At 40.7% G+C, this 20723-nt stretch overlaps 1 protein-coding gene across 2 annotated transcripts in view; it reads left to right on the top strand.

The window, feature by feature from the left end:
* LOC148039645 (ABC transporter B family member 19-like) overlaps positions 1–20723 on the top strand; it is a 58161-nt gene that overhangs the window by 16773 nt on the left and 20665 nt on the right. Inside the window, exon 4 of one of the 2 annotated variants that reach the window (XM_087692287.1) lies at positions 519–719. The exons of the other annotated variant lie outside the window; for it this stretch is intronic. Coding sequence (XP_087548413.1) covers positions 519–719 — 201 coding nt within the window. The remainder of the gene's footprint in view (positions 1–518; positions 720–20723) is intronic. 2 annotated transcript variants of the gene reach the window in all.

Raw genomic sequence — 20723 nt, 5'->3', positions numbered from 1 at the left:
CTGGCAATTGTTTGCTCTACTCCAGTTGTTCCTTCTACATGATTTATTAGAATGGGACATGTGATAGGTTGTTCTCAGAGCCTACAGGCCTCATGTAAATATTCTATAAAGTTAGTGTGAGAGAGACATAGTATGCTGACCTGATGGTCTGATGTAATAGAATGTAAGAGATACAGAGAGAATGTTGACCTGATGGTCTGATGTAAATATTTACTACTTAATTCAATTATCTGCATGAAAAAAGAGAGAGAGAGAGAGAGAGGGAGAGAGAAGTATCTATATTAATATACACATATTCATGAAAAAAAGAAGAGAAGTATCTACCCATCTCAAAAAAAAAGAGAGAGAAGTATCTGTTGAGTCTATTGTATCTGGTTTATGCTCGATGGCCTAGAGACATCCTGCATAATCTTGTACTTTTTTCATGATTAATACAATTACCTATTATGAGAGAGAGAGAGAGAGAGAGAGAGAGAGAGAGAGAGAGAGAGAAGTAAAAGAGCTGTTGTAAATGTTAGACAGGGAGCTTTATACATAACATCTCACAATGTACAGTTGGCTTTGCTCTTGGGTTATCCTTTGTTTGGAAACTCACTCTCGTAACTCTTTCTATTGTGCCTTTCATGATTGTGGCTGGAGGTGCTTGTGCATACACCTTGGTTGGATTGACAAGTAAAAGCCAAGAGGCATATGTTAGGGCAGGAAAAATAGCCCAAGAGGTTAGAATGTTGTTTTAATATTTTCATCTTTGTGTCTTATCAATCTAACTTGGATCTAGTTCTCAATGTATACAATAAGCTTTTAACCTATGCTGAACTGTGTTTGCTGATTGATTCTGTTTTTGGCGATGATCCTGATAATGTAGAATTGGACTTTTTGTATGAGGAGTAAGGTGCTAGCCAATGTGCTTTTAATTTGCTGATGGAAATGTACAAAGGGATCCCCTTAGCTTAGCGGAATTGAGAATAGTTGTCTTCATGCAGGGCTAGGTGGAACAATGTTTACATGTAGTGATATTGCAAGTAGCAATGCAAGATTTGCAGCAAAATCGGACAAATGTTGACGTTGAACTAGAGTATAGTTTAGCATTTTGTGAAATGGAAAGCTTGGTATTATTGTACCTCCTTTGAAGGCAACAATGGTTAGTCAAAATTCAACATTGGTTTTGTGAGGAAAAAAAAAACGAAATGGCTGTCCAATGTATACTCCAAGTGGTGGTAGATGATACATAAAAGGTCAAAGATGTGCATGGAATTGAGGCACCATAGGTATACTGTAGTAGTTGACCAAAAACAACAATAAGCAAGGCTCTATGTTCAAACCTGCCTACACACCAAAACTGGCCAAGAACTTATTATTTTGGTTTCCAATCACACAATGTGTAAGGGTTGTGACTTTTTGCTCTAGAGAGACTGAACAAGCTTTGACATCTACTCCTCTGATATCTACATTAGCATGAATTTTGAAAAAAGCACCTAGCAAAGGATGCTTCAAAGTAGTGTTGTACACATGATTGGCTCCCTTGAATGATAAGACTTGTATCTCCAACTTTAATGCTTTTATAAAAATGTAAAACTAAAATTGTGATCTATGTTCCCAAAAAATTGCGAGCTTCTGTAGCACATTAAAATCCTATGGCAACAATCAAACCATAAAGTCAACATTATTTATAACTTTTAGCACATCTAAGAGAGAACTTTATTTTGCCATCTCTCATACATATGAGACCTTTATGATATATACAATGTTGACGAGATTCGATCATCCTCTCAATATAACTAGATGTATTAGTATATTAGTTTCATGCGTATCAGTGAATCACTCAACATGGTGGGTTGTGTGGTTTTAAGCATCTGAATCAACATACCATGCTATCCTTCCATGAAGTTGTAGTAGTGTTTACATTCATGTGTTTACATAATGATTAATTGTTGTACTCTATCATCAAATTGCTTTCTTTAATGCTAGTAGATTTGTATTATGACATGTAAAATATTTACATCAGAGGGATGTCATCAGCTTTTTAAGCAGTCTCCCAGCCACTTTAAAATTGGGAGTTTTCTTTCCTAGGGTCTCAAAGACAGCAGCTATTTCAGCAAAAAGCCTCTCACTTGCAAAGTCAAGCACTCTAGCATAGTTGGATCTACCAAAAAGAATCATTTTTCTGTAGAGCCATATTGACATAATGACTATAGCTCTCATAACAGACCATAATTGATATCTAACTTCATTTAGCTATCTTTGTCTCCAAATAAGGCTGGCTTCCAACTAATCAAGAAGTGAAGGCCAGCCTTATCCATAATACTCATTACAAATTCCCAGCATTTCTATGTTGCCCTAGAATCCCACAGCAGATGCTTAACAGATTCTTCCTGTCTTCTACAAAATAGGCACATAGTTGCAACCTTCATGAACTTGGTGCAATCTTTCGTTAGAATATTCCTTGCCAAAAACCTCCACAGCATTAAGTTTAATTTGAAGGATGGGGTTGCAGTCTAAACTCTTTTGAAATGCCCCTTCCAAACTTTAGGCATACCCCTTGGCTGTAGCTTTTTCTAGCCCTCCATGGCTTTTAGAATCAAAGCATTACTTGCAGAGTTGAAATCACTGTGCTTCTGAAGAGCAATTGACACTTTGCCTTTTTGTTTTTGCCAAAACTTTAGGTCATTGGCTCGACTCATATGATATGTCAAAAGCAATTATGCTAGCCATGCTTCCTCTTCTTCATTCAAACTATGCCTTTGGCCTAATACCTCAATACTATACCACTCTAGGTGTTGAGATCTGAGTCAGACTATCTTTTAATCCTTTATCACAAAGCCTCTTTGCTTTATGGGCATCAGACTTAATAATGAGTACATAGCTTCTATGGAACGGTGCTAATTGAAGTCAAATTACCTGATATAGTGAATTGTTAAATCTTCTATGAAGGTTCCCAACCCAATCCAAGATTTTGATGATCAGAGGCCATGCATCTACCAGCTTCTGTGCCACTTGTGAGGCTTTAATGACAATCTCCACATTCTTGCAGAAAATTTTCTCCCATGGAGTAAGAGCTTGCCATGTGTCATGTAGCAATGGCGTGTTACAAATCTAGTTTTTGACCATGAAGCACCAAGGCTGTGGTTCATCCAATCTTTTGAGAAGTTTAAAAGCGAGTCTAGACGACTTGGAGTACATAGATTCTATGCCAAGTCCTGTAAACCAATATGGGCATAGGCTGAAATACTTACGACCTCACAATGGGGGTAAATTTGTCTCCAAGGCATGTAATGATTGTGTGATCTCCTAGCTTCGCCTTTTGGAATGAGCTTAATTAAGCCTTTATCTTCCTCCTTCGGCATGGTGCCATTAGTCTTGTATGCATTCAAAAGCAAATCATTGCCACATACATCCCATGTTGCCATTAGTCTTGTATGCATTCAAAAGCAAATCATTGCCACATACATCCCATGTTGCCAAAAATACCTCTGATGGGACACCATCTATTCTAGGTGTTCTTCATTTTCTTGAGAATAAAAAAAGCTATTTAGTAGAGAATGGTCTCTCAAGTGAGAGAGCAAGCTCTTTCTCCACAAAGGCTTTGATGGGCCCGAAGAAGTCATAGAGATGCCCTTCATAGCCTTCCGCTATATTGGGCTGGGTGCCCACAATAGAGGAGAGGTGTCAGAGAAACCTCGAGGTAATTTCTTCCTTCTTCAATGGCTTGCCATCATCTCCAAGGTAAATGATTAACCCTTATCTGCTTGGAAAAAGGAATAGTGTGCAGATTCACCCATCAGCATAACAGGATCCCTTAATTGAATTTGAAGCTGAAATTCAAGCAATTTGTTCACTCTTAATATGATATTCAGCACTTTGCAATAAGTGCAGAAGATAAGCATCCCCAAGATTAGAAAGCAAACAGCTAAGAGTGCTGTCCTTGAACTGTTGCACTGCACTAAACAGCCTTCTCTCTGTTGCTACCTTGCTATGACCATGTTACTTATGCAGCCCAGTAATGGCTTCAATGCTAGCCCGCCAGCTATGACAAGGATCAAGTTGCACAGCAATAGCTTCTCTCCATCAACATGTTAAATCATTGACAAATGTTGGAGGGCACCAGCTGAAGCATTGATGCTTTAAGGTTTCAGGGAGCCTATTGGCCATTGGCTTCTTTGACTCGGCCACCTGCTGCTTTGCACTTTCATCAGCCACACCAGCTTCTTTATTCTCTAGTTTTTTCTATATTTCATTCTCCTTCTGGTTTCCTTTTCTTGCTTTCTTTGGGCAGTTCCTTGCAAAATGGCATGATTCATGACAATGATAGCATGCATCAAGGAATTAAGAGAACTTGACCTCATTGAGGATAAAAAAACCTTTGGCATCTGTAAATTTGAGTAACTCAGGGGGTTCCATCTTGCGATTTCACAGCATGTAAGTTTTGTGCTCTCCTCTAGGGTTAGAGGGTAGAGGGGGAACATACAAAACTTGCCCAAGGAAGATGCCAAGCGCTTACTTTTGTTCAAATATTGGGTTGAGGTTAGGGAAATTAATCTAGACTGGGAATCTTGACTATAGAATCTTCTTGGGTGAAAACGTTGTTGACCATGGCAATGCATGAACTAGGTTACCTTTGTAACCAACAACACACAAGAGGACCGAATTCCTCTCCTTACGGGTGCCCAAGAGGCTTAATACCTTTCCCAATGAACTTGTATTGAAGTGAATAGCGAGTTTGATATGCAGAGATGAACCATCTATTGAATTCTTCATGTGTTGGCACCTCCCCCATAAAGTAGAAAAATGAGCCAAGAGTGGAAAAATCATAATACCTAGTGCATATAGCTTCCATTGGTAGAGTGATGCTTGCCTTATGGACCTTCTTACCTAAGGAGAGCTGCCCTCTTGGCTACATTGATCTTCTACATGTTGGCATACAATGCCTTGAAAATAGCTTGACATTGGTAGTCTTCTACCCAGCTTGAGAAGCATATGACTATACTTTCTGAGAAACTTGGACTTTGACACAATTTGGTCATCAGAGCCCCTTTCCCTTTTCCCTTGCATGAATGCATCCACAGGGGGAGGACAACACATGGCCATGGAGGAATAAGCTTTCTCGCCAAAAAAACAGGTTGTCTACCGTGGAGCACTTGACTGGAGACTACCAACATCTTTAATAATCAAATTCCTTACTTGATGAAGTATAATTCTCTTACCACTACTTGTCCATGTTTTGTATTGTTTTGACTCCCTCGATAATCCTTTGAAAACTGCCCTTGTTTCCCATAGTAGAAACATTATATGCTACCATATTGGCTTTGATACCATCCACCTCAAGCTTTTTAGCTTTTGCTATCTCTTGCAATTTTTGCTCCTCTTCCTTGTGGGTGAAAATCAAAATTTTGACTGTTTTGTTGGTGTCTTGAATGAAGGATTGAATATGGAATATACAATGCTCATGCGGCAAACAAACCGTGTAGGAATGAAAATTGTACCCCCAACTCTCGTGTCTCGAGGATTGAGGCAGAGGTACTGAGCACGAGTGTGTGTTGTACTCCTAGTCCTTCACACAACAATAAAGCCTCCAGATGTTGTATAGCAGCAAACATAGCACTGTGTGCCGCCAGATCAGTATTAGACAGGTAGAGGGGAAAGAAAACTGCAAACATAGATTCTGTTGATGACAAATAGCAGATGATGTGGCAGCAACAATAGACTGATGGCGACCACTCAAAAGTGGTCGTTGATGGTTGGATGGCAATTGGGGCCTGCAAATGCAATAATATGCTGATGTGGACAGGTTGTATGACAGCAGTGCAGCAATCAGTAGTAGTTGCCTAGTTAGAACCAGTGCAAATAAGTAATGAGGAGGCGGGAAACAGGTGCCAGATTGATGTAGACAATACGAACAACTTCAGCTAAGATGTCCCTTGCAAACAGGGTGGGCAGCAAAGCTAGAGGGCCTTCAACTTGCTTAATAAGATCGGGTTAAATGGAGGGCAGCATATCTATTTATAGAAAGTTTTGGAACCTTGTGTTGTGCACCATTTTAAAACTCTCTCAAACCGTTTGTCATTTTAAGGTTTTTGTTAATTAACCATTTTTGGGATTGTTTAAGCGGTCAGTTAAGCAGTTATGGAATTGTTTAAGTGGTTAATTCAGGATGTAATGCTTATTTTAGCTCAGCATCCTCTCGTAGGACTAAAAAATTGAGCTAGAAAAGAAGGCCAACCCAAGGTTTTGAGTGTTTTTGTTTTTATGTGTTTTTATCCCAAGGGGTCTTATCCCAAAGCAACCAAGGCATTAGACAAAGGGTGCATGATGGCTACTTAGTGGTCTACCAAGACTACAAAGGCGATGGTTATCTTACCAAGGGAGTCCAAGTGGCCACCCTAGGGACACTAGGGCATTGGACAAAGGTTACACATTGGTTGCCTTGTGGCCTACCAAGTCTTGCAAATGCGGATAAAACCAGAGCGAGCTATTTTGTGTAAGTGTGTGTTTTTTTTTTCTTTTGGTTGGTTGGTTTAATAATGATTGTTTCAAAAAGGAGATATGGCAGCTGATTAAGTAACGGATTGGAGACTAGTAGCCAGACCCAAAGGCTTTCATAAAATAAGCAAAGCTATCCCTTCCACTAGTAGATGTCAATGACGTAGAAAGAGGTTAGTGGTGTGTGAAGAAAATATGGTGGCTATATAGAGAGGCAAAAAAGATCTGTGGAAAGCAAGCTAGCGAAGCTAAGCAAGCAAGGGAGGTTGCCATGTGTAATGTTGTGAAAATGGTGGATCTGGAGTTGACTACTCAAAAAAACCAAAAATGGAGTAATGCACACAGATGCATGTTTACAAAACAAAATACTAATGCATTGGAGTGATACAAGAGGCAATGTAGATGTGATTATGCTTATACAAGATGCTTTAAATGGTGCCACTTGGATAGTGTCCTCATAGGGGAATTATTTATTTGCCCAAGTACCCTTTTGTAATCATGTCATCTTGATAATGCGGATGAAGATACAAAATACAATATACATAATGTTTGAAAAAGAAATTTTAAACAATATCTTGTCACTATCGAGAGAAATAAAGCCATCCCCTCTTAAATTGGAAGGGAAAGCAAGAGGGAATCACAATCTCCTTGTCAATTTGAAGCAGTAGGGGAGGGTGTATCCAAGCTGATCTTGGGTAGAATATATTGCAACACCAGTTGATTGATTGCCTTGGTCCATATGTTTGCAAAGTTCTTGGTATTGAGCTAAAACACACTTTATAGCTTATTACTATTTTTAAACAATCCCAAAACATGCTTAATTAATAAAAAATGCAACACCTATTCTCATTACACACCTCCATCTCCTAGCACCACCACTCTTATTGCAACTGTTAAGAAGGCCTTCACAAACAAGACTTGTTTTAACGTGTTGAATTTCACCACATGATCAAACTTCATGCAACAAGTGTTTGAATTTGAGAGACTTGCGAACCCTGTCATTGGTACCGAGCTTATGGGTCCTTGATTAGCTCACCCTAATCACATTCGTCAATGGAGAGACCACAATACTACAACTAATGTTGAGTAAATGCAAGGGTTGCTTCTTGAGTTCGATTCTCAATTATAACATTTTTCCCTTGTATTTGAGTGTTGGAGTTATCTCATTGATTGCTATGCGTCTCGAGATCACACTCGACGTATCAATCTCGATTTTGAGTTTTAGGAGTTTTCCATTAAAGAAGGGGGTGATCTGAAAGTCAAGTTGGCCGAATATTGGTGGTTACTTGCCATCGAGTTTGTAACTATTGGCTCCTTGAAGTCAGAGTTACGTTCACCACTTTCTTTGACAGAATCAAAGAAATATGAGTGCCTTTGGCAACAAATTTCTAAGAAAAATAGGTCTTGCACATATTACTACAGGTCAGGTCATGTGGACAAGGAGTGTTGTACCAAGGCCAAGGGTCTTCCTTTTAGAAAACCACAGTAGACTATTGCATCTGCCTCCACTCTTGCTGGCCAGTCCAGTAGGGCTACGTCTCCCATTGCTGCATCACTTGCTCCATTTGTCCGAGTAGGTATTGATATGTGGCACATGGACAGCCTCAACAGTTTATATCCTTCACTACTCATGAAGGATTAGCTGATTAGTTTGCTAGTGACTTATCGATTACACTTTACGTATCCATTCCTAGGGCATTCATTTCACCATTTAAGACCGCTTCCTCGCCTCGTCGTGCACAATGGCGGCCACATACTTAGCCTTTCCCTTTTTTAGACTTCTGTCGCGTACTTACATACTCATTGCATTGCACTTAGCTTTGTTTTCTTTTATTTTTAGTTTTGTTTTTTGCAGTATCTCACTACTCACCTCTATGCTTACAAATTTTGATCGTTTTTGTAGGGTTTTGTATTTCAGTGTAGATCTAACATATAGGTTTGTACCAATTCTTCTAGAGCTAGAGATAGGAGATACATGCTGTTTTTTTCATGGTTCCATCTACTTGGAGTTTTGTTGTTCTACCAGTTTGAAGGTTTTCCCTCCCATGGCGGATCATGCAGCATCTCTCTTGAAGCTATCATGGTGGTGTCTTCTATCCTTGCAATTCCAGTAGGGATGCTTCATCATCTTCATCCATATGGATCTCGGCACCACATGAAGACCAACATTCTTTGGCTTCTCTTTCTTCTCCAGTCTCGATATTCAGGTTGACAGGGGGTTCCCACTTGTTGTTGTCAAGATTGTGGGAGAGAAGGAAGGAGTCTTACTTGTAGCTTTATTGATTGCACAATGGGGGAATACACACAAAGGTGGAGGTTGAAAAACAGTTTTTCTCTTCTTAGTTGTGGAAGCCAAAATAACTCAAGTACAAAGAAATAGAAGAACCCTATATATGGGTCTCAAACCAAACTCAACTAACTAAGGTGGCATACTAACTAAGCCACGAACTAGAGTAGATAAGGATAGCTGTCATCTAGCTATTATTCATGAGCGGTTTACCAACCGCATCTGACTGATACGTCGGTGACATAAATACACAACGGTCACCCTGACATATCACGAGTGGAGCTCGATATCTCAACACTCCTCCTCGAGCTCAATCCCAATTTCTGCACACCAAGCAGATCTCTGAACTTGTGCAACTTCTCTGCGTCCAATGTCTTCATGAATATGTCAGCTACCTGATTCTCTATGGTGACATAAACTAGATCAATAAGACCTAGTAAAACCCTCTCTCGCACACAGTGATAATGCATCTCAATGTGCTTTATTCTAGTATGATAGATTGGGTTATTTGCCAAGTGTATACTGCTCATGTTGTCACAATAAATGACAACTGGTCCATCTGTAGACTGATGCATATCATAAAGTAGCTTATGCAACTAAGCTACCTCACATGCAGCCATTGCTGCACCCCTGTACTCAGCCTCTGTGCTCGACAAGGCAACTGTAGGCTGTTTCTTGCTGCTCCAAGTGACTGCAACACTCCCAAAAGAGAACACATATCCACTGGTAGATCGTCTATCAGAAATGCTATCAGCCCAATCAGCATCAGTGTATCCATGCAACTGTATCTGAACCCCAGTCTCATAAAATAGTCCATACTGTAATGTGGACTTCACATACCTGAGTATGCGTCTAGCCGCATCCAAATGTGGTTTCCTTGGAGCTTGCATAAACTGACTTACCAATCCAACAGCATAGCTCAAATCTGGCTTGGTAATAGTCATATAAATCAAGCTTCCTACTATGCGTCTGTACATAGTAGGGTCTTCCAGAAGCTCATCTGCATCTGCGCTCAGCTTCACATTCTGCTCCAAAGAAACTGAAATAGGCTTACAGCTTGTCATCCCATATTTGGGCAGCATGTCCAATCCATACTGCCTCTGCAAGAGCTGTATCTCACTTGGTGATCTAATTACCTCAATGCCCAAGAAATAACGTAGCTCTCCCAAATCCTTCATCTCAAACTTCTACTTCAATAGTTTCACATGAATGATATCTTCATCACTGTCACCTGTCATAATCAAATTATCAACATAAATGACAAGTAGCATAATACCTTTCTCTGTTTTTCTCACATAAAGTGAGAAATCTACCTTGGAAATCTGAAAGTCAATAGTGACAAGATACTGTCCTATCTTGTCAGACCATGCTCTAGGTGCTTGCTTCAAGCCATACAAGGCTTTCTTCAACCTGCAAACAAACTTAGGATGAACAGCATGCACATAACCTGGTGGCTGCTCCATATAGACCTCTTCTTGCAAATCACCATGCAAGAAGGCATTCTTTACATCCATCTGATGTAAAGACCATCCCTTTGATGCAGCCATAGTAATGACTGCTCTTACGGTTGCCATCCTTGCAACCGGACTGAATGTTTCTTCATAGTCAATGCTATATGTTTGTGCATACTCCTTGACTACTAATCTTGCCTTGTATCTGTTCACAGAACCATCTGCATTGTGCTTCACTTTATAAACCCACTTACAGCCAATTGCATTCTTACCTTTAGGCAAAGATACCAATTCCCATGTAGCATTTGCTTCCAAGGCATCCATTTCTTCATCCATGGCTTTCTCCCATTTTTCTTTTCCCATGGCTTGCTTAAAAGAAGTGGGTTCTGGTTCCTGTATCACTTTGACCATATATGCATAGTGAATGGCTGTAAATCCATCATATTTCAGCCTATCCACAGGATACCTAGCTCTCGTAGATTTGCGCAAAATAGGTTCACTCCCAGATGCACTCAAAACATCCCTGGACTTCCTTACTCCAGGTGTAACAATAGAAGGAATACCCAACTTATCATCAACGCTCTGTTCTGAGCCACTGGATTTACCATCCACATAAGAGTGACCTGCATTCACATCAAACATGGGTTGATCAACCTTCTCTTTTTCTTTTCGTGATACCTGCATACCACTATCTACATTGCTTTGAGAAGATTCTCCTGATCTCAATCTGCCTGTCCATGGCGAAGAATGTGAACCACTGCTAGAGGACGCTCCAGGTCCACTAATATTTTGTGACTGCTGCTGTGAATTCTGTGCAACATTACCATTTTGTGCATCTACATCATCAATCACATTTACTGGTTTATACCAGCTACTCATCTCATAAAAAACATCTCTGCTCACTGTAAACTTACGAGTAGAAGGGTTATAGCATCTATACCCTTTTTGCTGCAGAGAGTAACCAATAAAGATGCACTTATCAGCTTTTGGATCCAACTTGGATCTCAACTTATCTGACACATGTACATAGGCAATGTAACAAAAAATTTTCAAATGAGAAATATCTGGTTTCCTACCAGTATACCTCTCATTTGGAGTCATCCCATGTATTGCTGCAGTGGGAGTCTTGTTCATTATATAGACTGCTGTAGCAACTACTTCAGCTCAGTAAAAATCTGGCAAGTCTTTTTCGTTGAGCATAGCACGAGATACCTCTCCAATATGCTTGTTTTTCCTTTCTGCAATTCCATTTTGTTGTGGGGTATGACTACATGAATATTGTTGCTTTATGCCATGGTCCTGCAAGAACCTTGCAAACTCATTTGAGAGGTACTCTTCCCCTCCATCTGACCTTAGGCATTTTATTTGCAGGCCTGTTTCTTTTTCAACCATAGCTTTAAGAGTTTTGAAATGCCCAAAAACCTCACTTTTCTTTTTCATAAAATACACCCAAACTTTTCTGCTATAGTCATCAATAAAAGTGACAAAATAGTGACAGCCTCCAAGAGATGCAGCTTTAGTAGTCCATACATCAGAGTGGATTAATTCCAATGGCTTCTCACTCTCTTGAACATGTCTAGAAAATGGTTTGCTTGCCTGTTTTCCAAATTGACAGACTTCACATACCTTATGCATTTCTGCAACCTTGAATTTTGGCAATCCTGCAACAATATTTTGGGCCTGCATTGATTTAAGTCGCTGTACATTAACATGACCAATGCGTTTATGCCAGATATCAATATCTGTAACTACACCGGTTCCATGTGCAAACATTGCTGCACTCAATTCAGACATGTCTGCATCCAACGTAAACATTTTTTCTCTTCTTCTTTCCTTTTGCTATGAAGCGACCTTTATTTTTCATATCCTCAACAAAGTATCCATGAGGATTAAATCTGACTTGCAAGCCCTGCTCAACCATTTGACCAACAGAAATCAGATTCTTGGTGATATTCGGGACATGAAATACATCAGACAGGTATTTCTTTTTCCCATCCTGCATAGACAAATGAATTTTTCCAATCTGCACAATAGGATGTGCAGTATCATCACAAGTCTCCACAAATCCTGGTTTTTTTATTTTCCTTGCATCCTCCATCTATTCTGCATGACCTGTCATGTGGTTTGATGCACCTGAGTCAATATACCATACATCATTGCTTTCTTCTGCACTTGTCACAGAATTGTTCATGTGCTGCATCATAAACAAATGCTCATTTCTGTTATCACCCTGTCTACTAGAAGATGCATAATTCCCTTGTTGCAGTTTTCCATTCATGATGTCATTCTGCTTTTTATAGCAGTTTTTAGCTATATGACCCATTTTACCACAGTAGTAGCATTCAACATTACTGTTTGCATTTTGGCCTCTTTGCCATCCACCACGACCTCTTTGGCTCCCCCTGCCTCTTGAGTTACTACGTCCTCCTCCATAGGACTGGTTTTCTTGAGTTTGCTGCATATTCTGATTTCTACTACGGCCTCCAAATCGGCCTCCTCTACCTCTACCTCTATCTTTTCCAACATTTGAGTAGAAGACAGCTTCTTTTGAAGTTCTTCCTGAAGAGGATGCACCACTATTTCTTTGCTCCTCAGAAATTAGAGGAGCAATCAACTCCTCAAAATCAGAAAATCTTTCACGGACAGAAATGGATGTTCGGAACTGTGCATAATCTTTTCCTAGACCATTCAAGGTCACGGAAACTAAATCATCATCTTTCACTGGCGACCTAATGGAAGCAAGTGCATCTGCAATTTTCTTCACCTTCATGTGGTAGTCGTTAATGCTCATACTTTCTCTTTGCACATTATGCAACTCTTGCTTGAGTTGCATTTTCCTGGTTTGCGTATTTGTGCTATACATTTTTGACAAAGTATCCCATGCCTCCTTTGGCGTACTTGCATCCTAAATATGCACAATCATAGAGTCTGAAATACTGATAGATAGCCAGTACATAACTTTCCTGGCTCTCTCATGCCATGCTTTGAATGCCTGCATTTGCTGTTGATTGGGAACATTAGGAAGAACTGGTTCTTCTTCATTTCCTGCAACAAATTTCCAATATCCTTTTCCTATAAGGAAATTCATCATTCTAAACTTCCATGCTTGGAAGTTGTTCTTGTCAAGCTTTTCGGTTACAATCTGTGAAAGAGAATCAGACGCCATTACAGAATACTGCAAAAAATTCTTTCACTGCAGAGAACACAGCTTCAGTCTCACAAGGGCAAATCTGCAAAACTGACGAAAGTGGTATTTGACCACACAGTCACTTCCTAGTGACGATTTTGCATCAACAGGCAACAAGGATGATTCTGTAACTCCCAATGTCTCTGCGCACAGGCATACGATGCAATTTCTACAGTAACTTTTCACCGACTTGTAGAACAGTGGTCGCACAGCATAAAACTGGGCCTTTTCTTGAGTGCGTGCAGAAAACTTCCGCCTCCAAAACAGGCCCCGAAATGGCCTCAAATAAAAAAAACAGGGTCGCCAAGGGCTAAAGCTCTCTCCCGCAGCATATACTGCCCTCTTGCTTCACCGCGAAGGGCGTCTCAACCTGAGACAATGCACTCTTGCAATTTCCGACTGTGCTACTTGCAGAGATCTGCTCCCAAAACAGAAAATGAAAGCAACACTGCTCCTCTTACCAGAACACCGCGAGCTTGGCTTGCTTTCTTGAGCTCCTTACCACGAACAAGGCTCTGATACCATGCCAAGATTGTGGGAGAGAAGGAAGGAGTCTCACTTGTAGCTTTTTTGATTGCACAATGGGGGAATACACACAAAGGTGGAGGCTGAAAAACAATTTTCCTATTCTTAGTTGTGGAAGCCAAAATAACTCAAGTACAAAGAAATAGAAGAACCCTATATATGGGTCTCAAACCAAACTCAACTAACTATGGTGGCATACTAACTAAGCCACGAACTAGAGTAGATAAGGATAGCTGTCATCTAGCTATTATTCATGAGCGGTGTACCAACCGCATTTGACTGACACGTCGGTGACATAAATACACAACGGTCACCCTGGCATATCACGAGTGGAGCTCGATATCTCAACAGTTGTACCTTCTCCTATGCATTGCATGATTTCATCATCATTGTATCAAGGTGCTTGGGCAAGTGAACAATCTTCCCGAGAGGGACACTGTCCAAGTGGGACATGCTGCATGAGCATTCTTCAGCATATAGCATACTATGCATCCCATTGTGTAGAACACCAGTGGCGGATTACAGCACCATTCTTCTTCCAATGATAATCACCTTTCCCTTATCATCGAAATCCTTGAGTGGTTGCATACACGTACTGTTTTGTCATGTGTTGGGTGTACCATTCCTACTCCCATCTTCTGGGTCATTGTTACTTAATCGGCCGCTCCTCCTGAAATTGACTTTCCATAAAAAAAAGAAGAAGAAGTTCAATGTGGTTCCATTTGTCTTTGTAAGGCTTGGTAGGCCATTAGGCAGTTGACGAGAACCCTTGTTCCGATTCCTTGTTCTCTTTGGGGTGACCATGTCGACTCCCTTGGTAAGATAACCATTGCCTCTATAGTCTTGGCAGGCCATTGGGCAGTCAATGTGCACTCTTTGTTTGATGCCTTGGTTGCGTTGGGGCGGGACGCCTTGAGGTGCACATTATAGGCCTTTCCTTTTAGGCCTGTTTTGGGCTTGAGAGGGGGTGTTGAGCTAAAGCATGCTTCACAGTAGATTAACATTTTTAAACAGTCCCAAAACACTCTTAATTAATAAAAAATGCAAATTTGGTGCGCAATTTGAGAAGGGCACCCTTGAACATCTATAAAAAGAAGGGTTGCCTACCATTCAACCTTATCCTTTGGTGAAGGTTTCTCACTCTATTGTACAGATTTCAGTAATCAGCCATCAGCCATCTACCATATGTTGTCTATCCATCACTGACCGTAGCCCATCACTCTTCAACCCTAGGTGGCTTGATTTCAGCTGTTGCCCTGCTGTTTGGATGTCTCCATCTACTGCGTGAAGACGATGGCCTTTGCAGACTAGTTAGACAAGCCCTCTGGTATTGAGAACATTGTTGATTGTAATGGTTGACTAGTGGTAGTGTGGGTTTGGCCTTGCCAGTGTCCTTGTTGAGGGTTGCCACATCCTTACCTCTTGTAGGGGTTACTTGCCTAAGAGGTGGGGTCCTAATTATTAGATATTGGTGTTGTACCTCTTGCCTTTGATCAACACTCCTCGTCAAAGTGGCCAGCCTTCTAACAGTGTTGAGAATATCATTTTATCTTCGGTACATTCTACCACCTGGGTTTTCGAGATGATTGGGAGGTTTCTTGGTCTCACTAGTTTGATTTTGACTTTAATTTTGAGTTTGTTTTTGATTTTGATTGGAATTTTGATTTTGTTTATCCTTTCCTTGTTGCCCCTTTTGAGAAGCAACAATGAGAGCCTCCTCTATAGAGGTCAAACTATGAAACTGATCGAATAGTTGAGCATAACACAGTAGCTGACACTCAAATTCATAGAATGTTGGCATAGTGGATTGTGTGATCACTTGTTACAGAAAACGAAGGTATTTTCTTAGTAGCTTCGTTAGAAACAATGTGACCTGATTGTGTGAGGACTTAAGAGCCGATGTGGTGGAGAAATCGGTGAGAAGGCATTGATACTCAGCCAATTGGACTTCCAAATCATTCTGGTCAGTGATTTTAAAGTTTTGGAGCTTATGATTCAAATTGATGCGATGGGTTCTATCGCGAGTTGCATAGCAGTTAGTCAAGTGTGCCCAATGCTCGAATGCCAAGCCAAAACATTAAAGCTGTGAATGAAACTCAGGTAATAGACCTTGCATCAACTCGACAATGGTGGAGGCATTCCTCGCAATCCATAAGTGGACAACTTGGTATGGAATGAGTGTAGGATCAAGTTGGGTTTCTAACCCTTACACAAGATCTCATAGGTTTCAGGAGTGAAGAACATGTCTCATCAGCTTTGACCAAGTAGTGTAGTTCGATCCATTAAAATGAGTTTTGTTATTAAACGCATGTTTGGTTGATGAGGAGGAATAATCATGAGGTGTAGGATAAGTGGAATAAGGAGGAGGTGGTGGAAGGGGATACATAGAAGGGAAAGGTGGGTAGGTAGAAATAGGCTTATAATGTCCAATGGGTGCTGATTGATGCAAAGGCATTGGAACATGAATGTTTCCATAAAGTGGCGATGGAGGTGGAGGTATCTAGACATGTAAGCCCTATCCAATGGTCGGCCAGGGCACAACAAAATGATCAAAAAGCCCAGTAGGTAATGCCATGGAGGCAAACTATTGTACCGATTGATCCACACTCGGTAAGGGTTGGGGGTATTCCTAAGCCATGAGAAACTCGAAAGTGTGGGGATGGGAGGATGAACCTCCATCATGGAGACACCACCCGGTTGAAGGTCCTAAAAGGTGTGCCTAAGGGTGATGGGCATCTGAGTGTGATGTGTGAAGCCTTGTGAAGTACACTTAATAGAGGTTGAAAGCATGGTGTAGTGGAACTAGTGGGTATGGGTGGGAAATTAAATGGATTTGTCATTTGTGATGTGGGAAATGTGTTAGTTTGCTTTTGTCCATTTGAATGATGAAAAAGATGAATCACCAAAATCAAATTGACCACGAGATGTAAAAGTGGAAGGAAAAGATGAAGAAGGAGCAATCACCATAGACTCTTGCAATTTTTGTTGACCTTTTCTTGAGTTCAAAAAGAAAAATTGTTATCTTTAGGGCTTATGAACCAATACTTGGTATGAAGAGTTCTTGTGGAAAACAAGAAGGAAAGTCAAAAGATTAAGAAGTAGTAGCATGGGTACTTGACATAGGAGTGAATGAAGGTGGAGAAGTGTGTGGAAAAGACGTAAGAGGTAAGGATGAGGATGAAGGTGGCGAAGAGGGAAATTGTTTGTACTCCATGCTAGTTTCAATGTCTGGATGGCTAGTTTATTGTGGAGCTTTCTTCTTTCTTGCAAAAACATTAGACCAGTGCACCGAACCTAAAGGGGAAACTCAAATGTACCTTCAATTTGTTGTTGAGCTTGATACGTGAGAATGAGATCATATTTGGCTCGTGAGATCTCATATGGTTAGTGGACTCCATGGTAGTTCGAAGACTCTTCTTCCATGTTGGAAGGAGGAACAAGTTGTGAAGCCCACTCCATCTCGTCTCGATGTGCTAGGCTTGAGAGCATCATGATGATGTGGTGAAGATGTGTTCGAAGTCGTCTTGCCATCCTATCGTTCTTGCTTCTTGCGAAGAGCTTCCATATCAAAGGCCGAGATTTTGTGGAAGAGACCCTTCGATACCATGTGAGGAAATATCCTAATGTAGAAATATAAATGAAAGCGCAGGACAAAGCATAAACTCAAAGGAACACAAGTAGGTTTAAGGTAACTCAGAGACAATGAACACAATGGAATTTGAATGAATGACCGAATATTGAATGTACAATGCTCATGTAGCAAAAACAAACCATGCAAGAATGAAAGCTATACTCCGAATTCTCATATATTGACTAAGGCAGAGGTGCTAAGTAGGAGAGTGTCGTTGTACTCTTGACGGAGCTCTAAACACAACAAGGCAGCCTCCAGATGTTGGACAGCAGCAAATGCAGCAGTGTGTGGTGCTGGATTAGTGGACAGGTAGAGGAGAGAGAAAACTGCAAATACAGATTTTGCTGACGATGTGGCAGCAGTCTGCACAGTAAACGCAGGTAGTAGATGATGTGCCAGCAGCAGTAGACTGATGTTGACAGCTGGAAAGTGGTCGCTGATGGCTGGGCGGCAGCTGATGGAGCTTGCAAATGCAGCAATATGCTGCATGGACAGGCTATAATACGATAGTAGTGCAGCAAATTGTGGCAGTTGCTTGGCTGGAAATAGTGCGAATCAACAAGGAGGTTGGAAATAGGCACTAGATTGATGTAGACATCATGGACAGCTTTGGTTGGGATGTCCTCCTCGAACGGTATGTGGGTAGTGAAGCTAGAGGGCCTAAAACTTGCAAAAATGAGATTGGGCTGAATGAAGGGCAGCATGCCTATTTATAGGAAGTTTCAGGACCTCGTACCACACATTGTTTTAAAACTCTCTCCAACCATGCATTGTTTTATGGTTTTCATTAATTAAGCATTTTTGGGGGTGTTTAAGTGCCTAATTTATCATGTAATGCTTATTTTAGCTCAACAAGGCTTCCATGCCATATTGTTCAAACCTTTCAAAGTTTTTGATACAAGAATGAGATTGAAATGGGGAGGCCTCGTTTCGGGAATAGGAGGAATGAGAAAAAAAAAGACAAAACTCAAGATATTTAAATTTATCTTATAGGAATGAGATTGGAATGGGGAGGCCTTGTTCGGGAACAGGAGGAACGAGGAAAAAAAGGACAAAATTCAAGATTTTTAAAGTAATTTTTGCATTAAGCTAATTTACAAGTATTCATAGATACTCTAAAAGCATACTTTAAAGATATATTGAGACCAATCGATGCTAGTGTAAAGAAAAATACCCTAACACAGAAACATAAACAAAAACTGTACGACAAAGCATAGACTGATAAAAAGAACACAGTTAGGGTTAGGGTTAGAGTAACTCAGATACAATGAACACAGTGAATAAATGAAATGATACGACTACTAATAATACGATGCTCATGCATCAAACATACTATGCAGTGAATGAATACTGAACCTCGAACTCTTGTATCTCTAGGATCAGGGCAGGGGTAGTGAGTTGTAGAGCGTGTCGTACTTCGAACGGATCCCGAATCGCAGCAAGGTAGCCTTCGGATATTGAGCACCAGCAAACGCAGCAGCAATGAGAAGCTGGATCTGATGCAGACAGCAATGAGGAGAGAGAAAGACTAAAAACGGAGCTTGTAGGAGAGAGAGAGAGACTAAAAACGCAGGCAAGACAGCCTGTAGGAGAGAGAAAGACTAAGAACGCAGGTAGGACAGCCTACAGGAGAGAGAAAGACTAATCTTGGAGGTCTTTAATTTGCATGGCCTAGAGGCATGCATTGAAGTTAAATTTATCCATTTCTTAAATGCTTATTATTTGTGTCATTAAACAGGGCATTATGCAAAAGATTAGGAATAGAAAAGCAGAAATAAGGAAGAAGACTTAGGAGAACTTGAGAAACTACTATAGACACAGTCGTCAAAGGTTGAGAAAAGCAAGCAGAAGGGCAAATTGACCAATGGACCAAAGTCAAAGATCAAGAGTGTGGAGATTTAAGGGAATAGAATAAAGATTAACTAGGATAAGGAGTTGGGTTGAGGCAAACTAAAGGCTCAACATGCTGAAGGCAAAGAGAATCACCCTATGTTGGGGGTAAAAGCGCCTGTGCCTAGCCTCCCGTGTATTAGTTACACTGGTAAGCCTGCAGGAGAGAGAGAGAGTGAAAACGCCAGCAGGATAGAAAGACTGAAAACGCAAGCAGGACAGCCTGCAGGAGAGAGAAAGACAAAAAACGGAGGCTGCAGGAGAGAAAGATTGAAAATGCAAGTAGGACAGCTTGCAGGAGAGAGAAAGACTGCAACGACTGTAGACAGGAGAGAGAAAACTGTTAGGGCAGCAGCTGGAGCCTGCAAATGCAGCAGTTTGCTGGCGTGGCAAGCTGTACAATAGTAGTGCAGATGAACATCAATCAGTTGCTAGGCAGAAACAACAGCAATCAGCGTGTGAAGGGCTGGAAATAGGCGCCAGACTGTAGGGAACAGTGATGGACAGTAAGGGCTGAGATGCCCTTCGTGACCGGAGTGTGGGCAGCAAGCTGGTAACACCTGAAACCTGCAAAAACGAGATTATAAAAGATTTATAGAAAATTAGGGTTCTAGATCCTTTCCCACTTAACTTTCTTGATCCGCTCCCCATTTTAGTGTTTTGGCTAAAATAAGCCTAAAATAAGCATGTTTTGGGGCTGTTTAAGTGGCTAAGTGCATTTCTTAACACAACAGCTAGGAGTGCAAATAACCTAATAAGACTTGAACAATGAATACAATATGCAGTGTTGAGTGCACACAACCAAGAAAACTCCAATAAATTATGGTTGAAGTTTAAACTTTAAATACTAAAGACGCAAGAGCCATAATGATAATTTATAATTGTTTAAACTTTAAACTCAGGGAACGTGGTAGCACAGATAGGTTGGAATGGCCCAATTGAATGCCATGTTCCCAATAAGAAACACCATGTTGCAATGTTCGAACTTGAGAAACATTGCAGCACGGACAAGTTGGAATGTTTTGCCATGTTGGAACATATTCCTTGCGTCCCTTCATTATAGAATAGCATTCTGGCGTTCCTAGTCTCCATTCTACTTGTCCATGTTGCTATGCTAACAACAAAACAAGCATTCTAGGTACCTATAAAAGTAGGGATACCCTTCAAGCACTTCATAATGCTACTGTTAGCAAAATTTGTTCAAACTTCATCTTACCTAGTGGGTTGTGTTAAGATGAATGACAAGATGATATGCACTCATACCATATCATAGAG

Source organism: Lygodium microphyllum, chromosome 2 (assembly GCF_053477565.2).
Source record: "Lygodium microphyllum isolate KBCC chromosome 2, Lygodium_microphyllum_v1.1.10, whole genome shotgun sequence".
Lineage (NCBI taxonomy): Eukaryota > Viridiplantae > Streptophyta > Polypodiopsida > Schizaeales > Lygodiaceae > Lygodium > Lygodium microphyllum.
The sequence above is the reverse complement of the archived record's forward strand: the minus strand, read 5'-3'. Positions and strand labels throughout refer to the sequence as shown.